Here is a 17,147-nt window from a genome sequence, read left to right on the forward strand (position 1 = left end):
CAATCATTTTACTATTTATCTCAAAAGGTAATCTTATAAAAAAATCTTTTAAAAAAAAATCACAAATCTAAACTTTGACATATATATATATATGTATATATATATATGTATGTGTATATATATATATGTATATATGAGTCATTTCTACTTTAAGTCCTCAGTGCATACCTACTCATCATTTTTTATTTAGTCATCTCAGGATGCTGAGGGCAAAGATGGGCACCAGGAATTAATCGTCAGCTTTGATCACCAACCCATCTGTAGCAAGAAAGGCATGTCAGCTAGTCCTACCAGACTGCCATGGTTCTGGTCCCCTGACCTCACTGAGTCCCTGACTCCACAGTCAAGAGTGTTCTCCTAAATGATAAACTGTTCCCCAAGGGTTTCTACAATACCATCAGCAAAATCATCTTAACCCAACATTCCTACCAATCGAATGCCTAAATTCTAAGGGTGGTGGACTCATCAATGTGCTCCAGCAGCAATGCTTGGAGAAAGCCAGTCACTGCTATTGTAAGCTCCAGGGACACTGCCCTGAGAGTGTTCCTATGAGTCAGATTTTGAGGGGCCATGGTGACCAAGAGGGCAGTAAGCAGAGCTATGCTCGGCAACAGCAGGGATTCCTCAGGACACATTCTCGAGGCTCTGCCTCTCCAAGGGTCACTCACATGGTGTGCTGCTTGCTGTTACTTTCACATGTGGTGGGCAGGGTTAGGGTCATGTGGGTCTTCGGGGCATGTTGACCTGTCGCAGGGTCATTCCTTGCATCCTGGACTCTGACAGCAACCCGGGAAGCCTGCTTGGATCTCTCCCCAGAGTAAAGGCTGGGCCCCTGGAATCGGGGCTTGATTCCTGTCTTGTCTCTCTCCATCCATTTGAGAGTCTTGCTATGTAGCCCAGGCTGACTTCAAACTCATGATCCTCCTGCCTCAGCCTTCTGGATCCGGGATTATTTTCACCTACCACCACGCCTGGCATTCTCTTTTATTCATCCAGCAGCTACTCTGTCTACCCTGGCCCAGGGACAAAGGCAGCAGAGATGCAGAGAGGGGTCAGATTTGAACAGTAAAGCAGCCACTGACCAAGGCTCCTCCATAGGCAACCATTGCTACTCTCTACACCCCAAACTCATTCACCATGTAAACTGAGGCACAGTGCTCATGAAGCAGTAACTCCCTTCTCCCCACACTGCCGCCCAATTCTAGCAACTCTGGTGTGTCTTCTGTCTCTAGATTTGTCTACTCAGAGTATTTCCTGTAAGCTGTTTTATATTCCAATTCCTTTTCTGCCCAGCCTAGCGTGTGTGTGTGTGTGTGTGTTTGTGTGTGTGTGTGTGTGTGTGTTTGTTTGTGTGTATGTGTGTGTCTGTGTGTGTCTGTGTGGCTGTGTCTGTCTGTCTGTGTGTCTATCGCTGAATAATGCTCCACTGGGCAGATTCACAACTTGTTGCTGACGGATGTTTGGGTTGCTCCCATCCTTATGAACATGGCTGTAAAAGTATCTGTTCTGCTTTCTTCTTCTTTTTGATTCGTTTATTTTTATTTATTTATTTATTTTTTGCATTGGTGTTTTGCCTGCATGTATGTCTGTGTGAGGTTGTCAGAACTTAGAGTTACTTAAGTTCTGATCTGCCATGTGGATGCTGGGACTTGCCCCGGGTCCTCTTAACCACTGAGCCATCTCTCCAGCACCCTGCTTCCTGTTACTAAGTGCAGGGTCTATACTTAGGAGTGGAATTACTGGGTCAAGTGGTCAGTCTGGGTTCAGCTCTTTGAGCACCTGCCCCCTACTGGCCCTCTGACATCAGTTTGTACTGCTGACAATGTACACGGTTCCAGTGTCTACACATCCTCGCTAATACTTCATTTCTGGTTTTGGTTTTTCAAGGCAGGGTTTCTCTGTGTAGCTGTGTAGACCAGGCTGCCTTCAAACTCACAGAGATCCGTCTGCCTCTGCCTCCCGAGTGCTGGGATTAAAGGTGTTTGCTACCACCTCCCTGTTTTGTTTTTTTAAGACAGTTTCACTATGTAGCTTTTACTGGCCTGGAACTCACTATCTAGACTAGGCTGGCCTTGAACACTCAGCTCCACCTTCCTCTGCCTCTTGAGTGCTGAGATTGAAGATGTGCGCCACCAAGCTTGTTTGTTGTGACAGCTGTGGTGCTGAGCATATCATTGTGTTCCCACCCATTTGTGGAAATGTCTATTCTAGTCCACTGCCTATTGCTTTTGTTTCATCGACATTTTGAAAAAATGTATTTTATTTTATTTTATTTTATTTTATGTATTATGGTGTTTTTCCTGCATGTTTGTTCACTGTGCATGTGAAGGGGCCAGGGGTCACCAGATCCCCAGGAACTGGAGTTACAGACGGTTGTGAGCCTCCATGTGGGTGCTGGGGACCCAGGTCCTCTGCAAGAGCAGCCAGCATTCTCTAGGCCCTTGTTTGATTGGTTTTGAGACAGGGTCTTATTGTGTGGCTCAGGCTGGCCATGGACTCACAACTATCCTGTCTCAGCCTCCTGAGCACTGGAATTTAGACATCCACCACCACACCCAGCTTTCTTACTAGTTATTATTTTATGTGTATGCCTGCATGTATGTATGTGCACCGGTGTGCAAGCCTGGTGCCTACAGAATTCAAAAGAGAGGGATCGGTTCCCCTGGTAACAGTGTTACGGATAGCTGTGAACCATTATGTGGGTGCTGGGAACTGAATCCCGTCCTCTGCAAGAACAGCAAGCGCTCTAAACCCTTGAGCTCCCTCTCCCTGCCTCTGCTGGTAAGCTGCAAGTGTTCTTCTCTTCTGCATACTGGGTCACTAAGTATGTGATTTGATGGCTTTTTATTCTGTACTTTGAAACATAATATAATATATATTAACATAATATATAATGTATATTAATGCAAACCCAGAGATAAGATACTGGGGTTCAAGCTGAAGATCAGAAAAGCAAAGCAGCCAGCCACTAGCTCTTAACTTTTACCTCAGACCGAAATGGGCAATCCTGCCTCCAGGAATCCTTAGAGTGCAACCCTCTGGGTTCCTCTCTCTGCCCAGCCACATCACTCCTGTACCCACCCACCTAGTGCTGGGATTAAATGCATGTGATCCCAGGTGCTGAGATCACCTTTGTGTGAGCTGGTTCTCTTTTAGGTTGGATCAATGTCCTGTAGCTCAGGGTGGCCTTGAACTAACAGATCCATGCTCAGGGTGGCCTTGAACTAACAGATCCATCTGCCCTTCTCCTGGTCCCTGGGATTAGAGGTGTGTGCCACCACCACCTGGCCTCCATGGCAGTGGCTTTGTTAAATCATAAACAATACGTATCACCTCAGTACTTTGTCCCTTTACTTTCTTTTTGCTGTCCTCTGATGCATGGAAGTTGCTGGCGACCGAGCCCCAGGACTTGAACACGCTTGGAAAAGCAGTCTGCGTGTGAGCTGTGCTTCTCTCCCATCCTGCACATGTGTGTGTGTGTGTGTGGTCTGCGTGTGTACATGTTCACGTGGAAGTATGCCTGCTGGTGTGGGTGCCTGTGTGTGCACACACGTGTGGAGGGCAGAGATTGACTGACCCTCTTCCCCAGTCATTGGTTCTCAAACACTTTTTGGAGGAATGGAGGGTTTCAGACAGGGTTTCTCTATGGAGCTTTGTCTGTCCTGGAATTTTGCTCTGTAGACCAGGCTGGTTTTGAACTTAAAGAAATCTGCCTGCCTCTGCCTCCCAACTGCTGGGATTAGAGCCATGCATCACCACTGCCCAGATCAACACTCTAATTTTATTTATTTATTTATTTATTTATTTATTTATTTATTTATTTATTTGAGACAGGGTCTCATAGCCCTGGCTATCCATAAACTCACTTTGTAGACCATGTTAGCCTTGAACTCATGGAGATCCTCTTGCTTCTGCCCCCAGACTGCTAGAGTTAAAGATGTGATGGGCATCTGGCTGTCTTGCCATCTCCCTCTCTCTCCTCCCCTCTCCCCCTCTCTCCCCTGAACCTAGAATTCACTGACTGAGCTGGTCTGGGTAGCCAGTGAGCTCTGAGCATTAGTCCTGTCTCTCTCCCTCCTCAGCACCAGGGTTATAGACGCATGCTGTCTTGTCTGCCTTTCCTGTGTGTGGATGCTGAGGACTAGAACTTGGCTCCTCATGTTTGCACAGCTAAGTCATCTTCTTGGCCCCTAGACTTATTTTTTTTATTTATTGTATGTGTATGAATGCTCTGCCTGCATGTATGTCTGTATACCGTGTGTGTGTGTGTGTGTGTGTGTGTGTGTGTGTCTGTCTGTCTGTCTGTCTGTCTGTCTGTCTTGTGCCCCTGGAGGCCAGAAAAAAGAAATATCTTTGAGAATTTCCCAGCTATGAGAAGGCCAGGCCCCTCAGAGAAGGGGTCCTAAGCAGGACAAATATTTGAAGACAAGTCTAGGGGACTGGAGACATGGCTCAGTGGTTAAGAGCACTAACGCTGCTCTTACAGACCAGAGTCCCTCCAATTTCCACCACCTATGTCAGGCAACCCACAGCTGCCTATAACTTCCAGGGGATCTGACACCCTCTTGTGGCCACCCATGGTCCCTGCACTTACATGCGCACACCCACATATAGACACCCACACACACACACACACACACACACACACACACACACACACCGTGTATGCATAATTAAAAACAAAATCCTAAAAGCTAGAAGTGGTGGCACTGGCCCATAATCATAGCACCCAAGGGACAGAGGTCGGTAGATCCAAGTTCAAGGCCAGCCTGGTCTCCAAAATGAGACAGTTCCAAAACATTGCCTGGTTTACTGTAGTGCCCTATCCTTTACCGTTGCTTCTGTTGAACATGGGGTGGGGGAGATCCACTGGGCCAGAGTCCATTCTACATTAATGTGTAGGCTTAGCGGGGTGGGGTACCCGGGAAGAAGTAGTAAGTTATGAGTCCTCACCCTCCTTAACGTCCATGGTCTCCAGGAAGCGATACCTACAGAGGAGGTCAGCTCTGGGACAGCTGAACACCATCCTCCTCGTGGCTCGACCCCTGCTCCAGACGCGGCGGAGGCGGCAGGTAAGAGGGTTGAGGGGGTGCTTCTGGACTGTGGGAAAACTCAGGGTAGAAGCCAGGTGCCTTGCCTGGCCGAGAGGGAGGGACCCTGGCAGCCTAACCCAGACAAGACCAAACACCAGAGACCACGCCCTGCTGAGCCCCTCCATTCCCTGCTCTGGCTGGGGCAGGCTGAGGCCCTGATGGCGGTTGTCTTCATCTTGCTACCCTTGTGCCTCCAGGCCTGGCTCCCGCTTTCTCCCTGGGTCCCTCCTGTCCCCTCCAGGTTCCCGTGGGCCCCCTTCTGTTCTCCCTTGTGTCTGATGACTCCAATTTGAGAGCCATAAAGTGGCTCAAAGGTCAATGCCCACATTCTGCCCCCCTCCCTGGCTCCTCCCTAGCTGGACTTTGTCCCCTGGGACCATTTAGTCCCTTCTTCCTTACCTCTTCCCGGTACCCGAGCAGATTGGCAGTGACGTCCACAGCTAGGAGACAGACGGTGAGAGCTTGGAGAGGGGTAGAGGTGGGTGAAGTCAGGCAGCTGAACCCTTCTGGGTTTACGGCAGTGACATGCCTTTGCTAAGATCAGGGTCTCCTGGGGACAGGAGGGGACGCTGAGCTGCTGAGTCAAGGGTGGGCTGCTAGTGGTGTAGGGGCATCAACTCTCGCCTGGATCTCTCCCACAGCTTGGGCATTCCCGTGGCCCGCACAGCGGGGAGGCCTGGGGAGAACTGTCAATTATGGTGAGTAGTCTGGGAGTCCCATGTGGAGTGTGAACCCTGAGCCTGGCATAGCGGGGGTGGGGTGGGGTACACAGGGAGCCATCAGGGGTCCTGTCCCTCATGTGCCTCTGAGCAGAGGACTGGGGTTTGCTTGATTTCCTCAGAGGCTCTTGGGGACCTGGTCCTTTGTTCTCGGGCTGTGTCCCTGATGTTTAAGGGCAGAATGGAGAGCAGAGGCTGGTGCACCCAATCCTCCTCAACTCTCCCTTAGTTCCTGATTTTTTGGTTCTCTCCACCAGGACCTGGGGCGTGTGGAGATCCCAGCCCAGCTGGCGGCTCTGCTGGAGACAGCAGAAGGTGTGTCATCTTAATGTCTGGTGGAGTCCCCTACGCAGGGCTTCTCTGGTCCAGACCTTTTTCTCTGAGCCACCCACAGTCACTCTGTCCACGGTGGCTGGCAGCTTGACAGGGGGGGGCTGGGGATCTGAGTGTCCTAGACTACCTCTTGTGTTTCTTTCCAGGCCACCAGGCCACCCTGGCTGGGACCATCACAGAGTCCCTGCCACCTGGGGTTCCTATCCGGCCCAGCCTGACCCTCCCTCCGGACATTGACCAGTTTCCTTTCTCCAGCTTCGTGTCCTCCAGCTTTCGGGTGAGCCCCTCAGTGCCCCTGCACTCCGGAAGCTCCAGCATAGCACCTGCCAGGCAGGAGCAGACCTCCGCCTTCTATTGCCCTCTATTGTGGTCATCAGAGCTGCCTGGAAAACAAAACAGTCTTTACACAGTAGTTACATAGAAGCCTGCCACAGACTTACTCTGGCCACACCTTTCCTGTACCTGTGGCATTGTCTTGCATTGAAATTGTGTCCTTAATGAAGGTTTAATGGTGAGGGAAACTCCCAGGCCAGAGGGTTAAATACAAAAGCAGGAATCACAACAAAAATTTCTCTGTACTAATATAATTATGATTTTTTGGGGGGTGGGCAGGGTCTCATTATGCACCCCTGTTGACTGGAACTTACATGTAGACCAGGCTGGCCCCAAACTCAGAGATCCAACTGCCTCTGCCTTAAGAGTGCTGGGATTAAAAGTGTGTCATCATGCCCAATCCTATTTTAATAAAAAAGTTAAAGGCAGGGTCTTACTTTGGTAGGTCTGGCTGGCCTGGAACTCCTTACAGAGATCAGCCTCTCTCTGCTTGCCCACCCCCCAAAAAATCATAATTATATTAGTACAGAGAAATTTTTGTTGTGATTCCTGCTTTTGTATTTAACCCTCTGGCCTGGGAGTTTCCCTCACCATTAAACCTTCATTAAGGACACAATTTCAATGCAAGACAATGCCACAGGTACAGGAAAGGTGTGGCCAGAGCAAGTCTGTGGCAGGCTTCTATGTAACTACTGTGTAAAGACTGTTTTGTTTTCCAGGCAGCTCTGATGACCAAGTGCTGGGATTAAAGACATGGACACTATACCAGCTTGGTGTCAATTTTTAAATTAAACAATTGGAGATTCTCAGTGGGTAAAAGAGCTTCATGTGGACCTGAATTAAAATCCATAGCACCCATGTAAAAAGCCTGGCATAACCAGGTGTACATGTCACCCCAGCATTAGCAGGAAATGTGAGTGGATTCCTGGAACCTGCTGGCCAGCCAGTCCATGCAAAACGACAAGCTCTTCAGTTCAGTGACAGACCCCACCTTAAGGCAAATAAGCAAAGATGCCTAGCATCCTCTTCCGGCACACGCCTGCACATGCATGTCTGTATGACACGCACACATGCATCCACACGCATGCGCACTAGCTTCTGTCCTCTTCCTTGGGTGCATGCTCCCAGGCCGCTCCTCGAGGAGTGGCCTCTCTGACCAACTCAGAGGACAAGCACTATATCACCCTCTCTCCTTTCCTCCCTCCAGAAGCCATATCTGCCTAGACCAGGACAGTTACTGGATGAGCCGCTGACCCGGATGGATGGCGAGAACCCTCAGCAGGCTCTGGAGATCAACAGGGTGGTGAGTGATGGGATGGATGGGCGGGTGGCCACTATGAGGACTGGGAAGGTACAGGGGCGCCCTGAGCTTCCTACCCTGCCCCTGCTTTTGTATCAACAGATGCTGCGGCTCCTGGGGGAGGGGTCCCTGCAGTCCTGGCAGGAACAGACCATGGGCACATTCCTGATTGGGAAGGCACTGCACCGGCCGGGACTTCGGGATGAGCTCTTCAGCCAGTTAGTGGCCCAGCTGTGGCACAACCCAGATGAGCAGCAGAGCCAGCGTGGCTGGGCCCTGATGGTGGCCCTCCTCAGCTCCTTCCTCCCTACGCCTGCCCTGCAGAAGCCATTGCTCAAGTAAGGAGCCCAGTGGATGGGGCTCTGAGTGGGGTCCACATACCCCACCAAGCTTGCAAGCAACCCTGTGGCTGTCCCCACAGGTTTGTGTCTGACCAGGGCCCCCGGGGCATAGCAGCACTGTGTCAGCACAAGCTGTTGGGTGCCCTGGAGCAGACACCACTGGCTCCCATGGCCTCAAGGGCCCACCCACCCACACAGCTAGAGTGGAAGGCTGGATTACGGCGGGGCCGGATGGTGCTGGATGTGTTCACGTTCAATGGTAAGGTCTGCCTTCCTCAGTCAGTGGAGGCCTTCTGCTCTTCCTGGCCTTGTCCGTGCCCTGTGACCCTCACCCTCCCACAAACCCCCACAGAGGAAAGCTACTTGGCAGAGGTGGAATCCTGGACCACGGGAGAGCAGCTTGCCGGGTGGATCCTACAGAGCAGGTATGGGGAGCCCAGGATGGGACGGGATAGCCGGTGCTGACCACTGACCCTCCCAGCCTGCTCTCTCAGTGCATGGCCCCCAGGGCTCGGAGGACACTGCTCCTCAATGAATAGGAAGGGAAGGTTTTAGGGTCAACGGGCAGGCTCCAACTGTAGCTTCCAGAGAGAGAGAATGGAGATCCTAAGTGAGGGAGGGGCTGTGGGACAGCGTAAGGCCCATATCCTAGCTCCATAGAGGAGCAAGTGGAAGTGTTCAGAGCCTGGGGTTAGCCAGGAGGATTTCAAGGTTCAAATGGGAGCGCAGTCTGAGGCTTCTGAGTGAGGCTGGCTCACGCCTGGGGTTGGGGACATCATCAAGTCATCAAATAAGGCTCGCCTCCTATGACACTCGGCTTTGACCTCTACTGAAGGGTGTCGTCTGCCATTGCCTCTCCCTGACCACTCTTGTCCCACCCAGAGGCTTGGAGGCGCCCCCTCGTGGCTGGTCTGTGTCACTACACTCTGGGGAGGCTTGGCAGGACTTGGCTGGCTGCGACTTTGTGTTGGACCTGATCGGCCAGACTGAGGACCTGGGAGGCCCAGCTGGTCCCCACTACTACCCCATCACTCCTTTTGGCTTGTAGGTGCCACCCGCCCGCCCTTCCCTGTCCCCAGAGGTTGTGGATGGCCCAGGCCTCCCGACTTCGCCCTCTTAACTAGTCCCACTGTCCTGCAGAGCCGAGGACATCCCTCCAGCCCCTGGTGTTCAGGCTCCCTCCTTGCCCCCAGGACTCCCTCCAGGCCCAGCCCCAGCACTGCCCGGCAGCAGCCTCCCAGGTAAGGCACCAAGACATTGGTAGAGTACTAGGAATGGCCTCAGAGGTAGATGCAGCGATGTACCCACCCTTGCCCCCACAGGTGAGGCCAGGAAGCCCGGAAACCTGGATGGTTTCCTGGACCACCTCTTCGAGCCAGTTCTCTCCTCGGGCTTTAGTGTGAGTAGCCTACCTTCGCTCTCCTTTGCTTTGGTGCTGGGGCATGGACACCTCTTCTGTTTCTCCCGGGCTCTAGCTCTGACATCGAACAACCTTCCCTTCAGGATCTGGAACAAGGCAGGGCCCTGAGTAGCCGCATGAAGGGAGGGGGCTCTATTGGACCCACCCAGCAGGGCTACCCCATGGGTGAGTAGAGATGGTGTCTCTCCGGGGCTTCTCAGGCCCAACAGCAGGGGTGGCCTGAATCTGCACAGGCAACTGAGGTAGGAGCTCTGGCCAGTACCTCGGAGTCAACACTTTCCTCTTTGCCTGGGGCTGGAGGGAGGCGGAGGTGTGTGGGGCCAAGCGGGAATGGACCTGAGAGACCTTATTCCCTTAGTGTATCCAGGTATGATGCAGGCGCCGAGCTACCAGCCAGCGATGATGCCCGCACCTGTGCCCATGATGCCAGCAGTGGGTACAGTTCCAACCATCCCGGGTGAGGCTGGATTGAGGGCACCAGGAGCTTCTTTCGGGGCTGATGGTGGGGGAAGGCTTCAGCCCGGGAGTCCAGATGGCACCGGGATCGAGAGATTCAAACCTGGCATGACACTTAACCCTGCTCTGGACATCTATCTCCTCGCAGCCATGATGGTCCCGCCACAGCCGCAGCCTCTGCTTCCCAGTTTGGACTCAAGGCAGCTGGCGGAACAGCAGCAGAATTTCATCAACCAGCAGGCCATGATCCTGGTAAGACCCGTGTGGCTGGAGCCGCGGGGCTGCCCGGCTGCCTGGGGGGTGTGGGCATGGGGGCGGGACCAGCCCAGGCCCTTACTGGCTTGCCTCTCCCTTTTCTCAGGCCCAGCAGATGACCACCCAGGCCATGAGCCTGTCTCTGGAGCAGCAGACCCAAAGGCGCCAGCACCAAGCTCAGGCCCCGGGGGCTCCCCGCCAGACTTCACCCCCAGCCGTGGCCCCACCCCCAGCCGTGGCCCCACCCCCAGCCGTGGCCCCACCCTCAGCCGTGGCCCCACCCTCAGTCGTGGCCCCCAAGCCCAAGAAGCCTCCTGCCTCCCAAGAGAAGCCAGAGAGTGACCCAGAACCTTTGGAAGCTTACTATAGAGTAAGGAGGCAAGGCTAGGCAGACTTGTGGGCCTGGGTCTGGTCAGGGGTGTGGCGGCAGGTAGGTGCCAGACTTACCAAGATGAGACATCGGGAAGGTAGGCAGGATTGGTCCAGGAAACCAAGGGGGATGTTGAGAGATCGGGCCGTGGCTAACTGGGGGATGCTCGTTGTTTCTCCTTCTGCCAGGAGGACACTCCAGAGGAGACTAAAGGCAGGACTCAGCGCCCCAGGAGCTTCCAACAGAAACGGGACTATTTCCAGAAGATGGGTAAGGGTGCTCGGGGTGACAGCCATTCGGAAGTGTATCCGATGCCTGTAGCCTGGGGAGGGAAGGCCATACTCTGCTCCCCTGACAGTGTGGCCTGTCCCGGAGCCCAGAGAAGCCCTACAGTACTGAGTAAACACAGGTGACAGAGAAGGTCTTCTGTGACATTTTCAGGGCAAGAGCCAATCAAGGTAAAGACGGTGAAGCCTCCAGCCAAGATTCAGATCCCCCAGGAGGAGACAGACGAGGAGGAGGAGGAGGAAACGGCAGGTAGGCGTGGAGGGCTGTGGCACCTGTGGCTTCAGGTAGCAGGTACACAGTACTCAGTTACCCTCATTCTCCACAGCAGAGTTGTCCCCTCCACCTCCTCCCCCAGTTGTGAAGAAGCCACTGAAACAGAGTAGGTCCAACACTGCCAAGGATGAGGTAGGACCAGCAGAGAAGGAAGAGCCCACCCAGGGCAGGGCACCCACAGTGAAGAGCTCCGCACCTCAGCGCCCAACACCCAGCAAGGCACCCACGGTGTGCAGCTCCAACTCCGAGCCTCAGCGCCCGCCACCCAGCAGGGAGATCCGTAACATCATCCGAATGTATCAGAGCCGCCCAGGCCCCGTGCCTGTCCCTGTACAACCCTCCAGGTGGGCCTGGGCGGCTGTGGCCAGGCCAGTCTCTCTCCTCAGGGAGTCACCCTGTGCACGAATGTAACTTTCTCTTTTTTCCTTGAGGCCCGTCAAAACTTTTCAGAAGAAAAATGACCCTAAGGATGAGGCTTTGGCAAAGTTAGGAATCAATGGTACCCACTCGCCTCCGTCGGTGAGCTCCACAGCCATCCTCTGCAGGCCGTGGGCTATGATCTGTCCAGGAATGCTGGGCTAAACTTGGGGTTGCCAGAGCAGCTTGGCCTTGACCATAGCCCTGTGCCTTCTGCAGGGGATGTCTCCTAACCTAGGAAAGAGCTCTCCACCAGCTGTGGCTCCTCGACCCAAGGCTCGACCACGGCTTGAGCCCTCCCTATCCATCCGGGAAAAGCAGGGACCCCTTCGGGACTTGTTTGGCCCATGCAGCCCAATCCCATCCACAACTACGGGGCCCCCACTCCCACCCCCACCCCCAACCCCACCGTCTCTGCCTGAGGATCCCAAGACCCTTTCAGTGGAATCTCATGGTGAGGGATTCATGTTTCCTGTGTTGTCTCTTCGGGTTGGTGGAGGACGCACGATAGATAGCCTCTTGGGACCTAAGGCAAAAGTCATCTGTATGTGGCTGAGGCCAGCTGCTTTGGCTGCTGGACTTTGGAGCCTTAGAACCCTGGATTCCTCATTCCTATCCAGGGCAGGGCTGAGGCACCTTGAAGCCTGTCTGGCACGAAGGGACTGGCCTCTACAGGGTGTTGTCCTTGATGAAGACCTGACATGTTTTTTGTTTGTTTGTTTGTTGTTTTGGTTTTTTATGGGGAGGGGAAGAGGAACTTAGTGGCTGCAGCCAGTGTGGCCAGGGACACCAGGAAAAACTCAGGGCCAGAAATGAAGGCAGGGGTTGGTGTCAGGAGTGGCAGTCGGAGTGTCTGGAGACTGAGAAAAATGGGGACATGAGGGTCTCTGCAGCCTGGACTGTCAGCCACATCTAAGGCTCTTCTGTCCCTCCGCTAGCCTCGACAGAGCCCATGGAGGACCGGGGGATCTCCACTCAGCTCCTTGTGCCCTCGGGGAGCGTGTGCTTCTCCTATGCAAGTGCACCCTGGAAGCTGTTCTTGCGAAAGGAGGTGGGCACGGGGTTGGCAGGAGAGTTGACGGGTTGTCCCAGGTCCTTACCTGAAACCCCAGCATCCCCTTCCTGCCTGGGCAGAGGTAGGCTGGCTCGCGGGGTCAGGGCCTGGCATGATCTCGGCTCTGTCTTGCTCTTAGGTGTTCTATCCCCGGGAGAACTTCAGCCATCCCTATTGTCTCAACCTTCTCTGCCAGCAGGTGAGAGCCTTCCACACCCACCACCAACCTTCCACACCCACAGACAGACCGTATCCCAGGACCTTCGCTCAAACCTGGGCCTAGTTAAGGATCAGTGAGGGGCACAGTGGCAGCTGGCACTCAGGGGACACTATCTGCATGTAGGGCCCTGCCTCAGGACCCTTGCAAAATCGGGGCGGTTCTTAGTTTTACAAATGAGAGGGCCAAGCAAAGTGTGTGTGCGCGGCACAGGCTCTGGCATGCACGAAGTGCTTCATAGACGGTGGTTGTCTCGGTCCCCTTTGTCAGCTATGTCAAGAGCAGCAGACCATGGTGCTAAAGGAAGGGTCCCCTCTGTGTCTCTACCAGGGCCCAGCCAGCACTGCTGGCTCTGTTACACACCCACAGCTGCTGTGGGTGAGCTCTGGTCTCAGGACCTGGGGCTGACCACCTTGCTCTGCCCCCAGATCCTACGGGACACCTTTGCAGAGTCCTGCATCCGGATCTCCCAGAGTGAGCGGCAGAAAATGAAAGACCTGCTGAGTATGGTTCCTGGGAGCTGAGGCGTGGGGGCTGGACTTGCCCTGAGGGAAAGTGTCATGGGAACAAGGCTATCGTGGACCCTTCCTGCCCACAGGAGACTTGGAAGTGGGCCTGGACTCCCTCCACACTACCGAAGACGGCATCAAGAAGCGTATCGTGGTGGCTGCCCGAGACAACTGGGCCAACTACTTCTCACGCATCTTCCCAGTCTCGGTCAGCAGTGTTGGACTTGGGGAATCCAGCTCTGGGACTCTGCTCCAGGGCTCCGGGCACCTGGGCAGTACCAGGAATGACCGACACACCTGCCTCCCTGACAGGGCGAGAGTGGCAGTGATGTACAGCTGCTGGGCGTGTCTCACCGGGGACTGAGACTGCTGAAGGTGACCCGAGACCCTGCCGCCTTCCACCTGGACCGGCTGAAGACACTGTGCTCCTACAGGTGAGCCGGTCCGGAGCCTGGGCCGGGGTGGCGAGATGGCCCCTAGCTCACACCCTGACTGACTGCACACACAGCTTTGCCGACGTGCTGGCTGTGGAGTGCTGCCGTGCATCCACCCTGGAGCTGTCGCTGAAGAACGAACAGCTGATGTTGCACACAGCCCAGGCGAGGACCATCAAGGCCATGGTGGAGCAGTTCCTGAGTGACCTCAAGAAGGCAAGTGTGGGCTCTCCTTCCCTGCCCGGCTGCCCTGGGGTGAGGCTGGGCTTCAGTCAAGTGCCCGGGACTCCCCGGTACGGGTGGGAGGACATTCAAGGCAGGCAGCAGACCCCCCCCCACCCCCTGTATGCAGGACTCTGGCTACGTCATCGCCCTGCGAAGCTACATCACTGATGACCACAGCCTCCTCAGCTTCCACCGCGGGGACCTCATTAAGCTACTGCCAGTGGGCACTCTGGAGCCAGGTACTCCCCAGGCCTGCGAAGGGAGGCTGCCAAGGGGCAGAGGGGTGAGGAGGGAAAACCACCACGTGGGAAAACCACCACGTGGGAAAGCCACCACGTGGGAAAGCCATCACGTGGGAATGCCTTCTAGGCTGGCAGTTTGGCTCCGCTGGGGGTCACTCGGGACTGTTTCCTGCCGACATGGTGCAGCCAGCCGCTGCTCCGGACTTCTCCTTCTCTCTGGGACAGAGAGACAGCTGGCAACGCAAGAGTAAGCGGAGGCCAGCTCAAGAGGTGAGGAAGACAGAGGGATGAAGTGACGAAGGCATAACTAGGGGTCTCGCGAGGCAAGAGCAGGGTTGCCCCAGGTTCTGCCGACTCCCTGTGGCCCGGTGGGCACAGCCTATGGCATCTTTATCGTCTCCTGGCCTCTTGCTACGTCTCCCCAGCAAGACTGTAAGCCATACATACGGTCTCTGTGGTACTTAGTGCCTCCATTGAAGATGCTTAGTAACCGTGGCTCTCCTGGCTCTGGGGTCACCCCCAAGGGTCTAATGGGTATGGGGACCAGGCGGTGAGAGTGGGAACAGGGCCTCTGGGCTGGCACTGGGGTGGTACCGTCTCCTGTGCTTCCAGCGCGCCGCCCATCCCAGGAGCCAAGAACCCAGCGAAGACTCAGAGGCCACCTCCTTCGCAGCCTGCAGCCTTTTCTCTGCTGACTCCTACACCATGCAGGAATTTGCCCTGCGCTACTTCCGGAAGCCTCAGACCTTGTGAGTACTCGAACCGACCTCTTTGCCTGTCTGTCCTCAGTCTTCTGCAGTACAAGCACCACAGACAGATCTGCCCGGTCACGGCTCTTACTACCATAGGCTTCATGGCCTGGGACAAGGGCAGGGGCGCCAATAAGCAGGACCGTCTTTTCCTCTGCCCTCTACAGGCTGGCACAGGCAGGTAGAGGGGCCAAGGACAAGGCTGAAGTCAACCTGGTCCAGTACACCAAGGTAAGGGGCCAGGTAGGGGGCAATGGGGACTGAGGATCTGCCTTCCGGCTCCTATGGCCCTCGATCACAGCTAAGGCTCTTTGGCCACAGGACCCCATCCAGGCATCCCTGCTCAGCTTCAGCAATGAAGACATAAACAGGAAGGCTGTGGCTGGGTTCAAGGGTGAGTGGCTCAGGCGACCTTGGTCCCTACTGGCCGTGCTTTGGGCCTGGGCACCTGACTCCCTGCTCTTTGGGCTCTCCTTGGATTCAGCTCATCTGCTGGTGTAGGAAGCTCACTCCACCAGAGTATGTTTCTGTCCTGGGCTGTGTGACATCTGGGGCAGTTGATGGGTTCAGCCGGCATCCCTGAGCTTTCCCTGAGCTTTTCCTATTTCCTCCTCACTGCCTTGCCTGGCGTTACGTGCTTGGAGAGTTAAGAAGGTGTCAGAGGTCAGGCAAACTGGGAGAACAGGCCTTGCTTACTATGCCCCATATCCTACTGCAGCTCTGATGCAGTTTATGGGGGACCAGCCTAAGCCCCGCAGCAAGGATGAGCTGGATCTGCTGTACGAGCTGCTGACGGTAAGCAAGAACTGTGCTGAAGCCCTGAGCACCCTTCCTGCCTGGGTCAGAATGGGACTCTCCATCCCGGTTTCTCCACCATTTCAAAATACTTACCTTCGACGTGGCCCGATGGTGCACACCTTTAATCCCGGCACTCGGGAGGCAGAGGCAGACAGATATCTGTGAAAAAAAAAAAAAAAAACCTTTATCTTCAAAACAGTTTACAGTCTTGAAAAACCAAAACCATCCATCCATTCAACCAACCACAAAAAACAAACCTCCGCTCATAGCACTGCATCTTGGGCCATTCTGCTATTTATTAAACTGACTACAAATGCTTGCCCAAAAGCGGGGGGGGGGGGTGCACACTTTAGTAGCATGTTTGAAAATTAAAGTTTATATAAAGCCAAATACTCAACCAGTTGCCATAGGGAAGGGATTCATGTGACCCCTACCTCCTAAGCCTCCCATATTGCTGCCACTGCCAACTCTACTCCTGTACTTCTCATATGCACGCGATTGTGTGCATCTGTGGCAGTCAGAGGATAATCTGCAGGTCTTGGGGACGGAATTTAGGTCATTAGGCGTGGCAGCAAACATCTTTACCATTTACCAGCTCTACAAATACAGCTAAGATACATTGTCTCCAGTTATTTGTAAACACTCAAGCATGCACAGGTATGTATGAGAGCCTAAGTCCTGGAGTGTACAATCCCACAGGAGACAAGGGGGGCGTGGAGGCTGCTGCTGGGTGACAGGGCTCTCACAGAGGAATGAGCCATGTGTGCTGACTTTTCCAATCAAACCTATGGCTTGTTGATGGAACCACGGTTGACAGTTCGCAAGGTCACTCTGGATGTTTGATGTTCTAGGGACTACCCTGGTGACCCCAGGCGAGAGGGTGCTGGTTCCCGCCCAGAGGCAGTAGCCAGTGTGGGGGCGTATCCACAGGTGTGTGTGTGTGTGTGTGTGTGTGTGTGTGTGTGTGTGTGTGTGTGTGTGTGTGAGAAGTTGGAGCAGAGACTGACCTTAATGAGCAGGCCTGGGCTGGCAAAGGATCTGTTTTAGACACAGATCTAAAAGTACCTGATTTCCAAATGGGGTAGCCTGGAATCCAAGGGACTCTTCTAGGCTGAAGTGAGGGACCAAGCTGGATGGGAGAACTGTAGGGAGGCCAAAAGCATGCACTAGAGACCGGAAGTCAGCAAAAAGATAACCACCACAGCTCAGAGAAACAGGCTAGTCAGTGAGCAGTTCTTAGCACAGTGCTGGAGGGCATCTTTTAGCAGTGTGAATTTACTTTACACATGTTTTATTTGGTGTGTGTGTGCACGCACTCCCC

The 17,147-nt window shown here is 54.2% G+C and overlaps 1 protein-coding gene across 1 annotated transcript in view; it reads left to right on the forward strand.

Annotated features, from left to right (window-relative positions):
* Positions 1 to 17,147, forward strand: part of Myo15b (myosin XVB) — a 37,760-nt gene that overhangs the window by 17,174 nt on the left and 3,439 nt on the right. The window contains 33 exon segments of the mRNA XM_051180632.1: positions 4,979 to 5,072; positions 5,735 to 5,791; positions 6,070 to 6,127; positions 6,292 to 6,422; positions 7,686 to 7,781; positions 7,881 to 8,116; positions 8,200 to 8,378; positions 8,472 to 8,544; positions 9,002 to 9,163; positions 9,260 to 9,360; positions 9,442 to 9,518; positions 9,623 to 9,704; positions 9,898 to 9,996; positions 10,144 to 10,247; positions 10,357 to 10,447; positions 10,520 to 10,620; positions 10,809 to 10,890; positions 11,062 to 11,157; positions 11,237 to 11,525; positions 11,613 to 11,700; positions 11,818 to 12,052; positions 12,537 to 12,649; positions 12,792 to 12,851; positions 13,298 to 13,373; positions 13,468 to 13,586; positions 13,691 to 13,812; positions 13,887 to 14,028; positions 14,165 to 14,276; positions 14,407 to 14,549; positions 14,892 to 15,028; positions 15,196 to 15,259; positions 15,350 to 15,422; positions 15,747 to 15,823. Coding sequence (XP_051036589.1) covers positions 4,979 to 5,072; positions 5,735 to 5,791; positions 6,070 to 6,127; positions 6,292 to 6,422; positions 7,686 to 7,781; positions 7,881 to 8,116; positions 8,200 to 8,378; positions 8,472 to 8,544; positions 9,002 to 9,163; positions 9,260 to 9,360; positions 9,442 to 9,518; positions 9,623 to 9,704; positions 9,898 to 9,996; positions 10,144 to 10,247; positions 10,357 to 10,447; positions 10,520 to 10,620; positions 10,809 to 10,890; positions 11,062 to 11,157; positions 11,237 to 11,525; positions 11,613 to 11,700; positions 11,818 to 12,052; positions 12,537 to 12,649; positions 12,792 to 12,851; positions 13,298 to 13,373; positions 13,468 to 13,586; positions 13,691 to 13,812; positions 13,887 to 14,028; positions 14,165 to 14,276; positions 14,407 to 14,549; positions 14,892 to 15,028; positions 15,196 to 15,259; positions 15,350 to 15,422; positions 15,747 to 15,823 — 3,769 coding nt within the window.

The sequence above is a fragment of the Phodopus roborovskii genome, unplaced genomic scaffold (assembly GCF_943737965.1).
Source record: "Phodopus roborovskii unplaced genomic scaffold, PHOROB, whole genome shotgun sequence".
Taxonomy (NCBI): domain Eukaryota; kingdom Metazoa; phylum Chordata; class Mammalia; order Rodentia; family Cricetidae; genus Phodopus; species Phodopus roborovskii.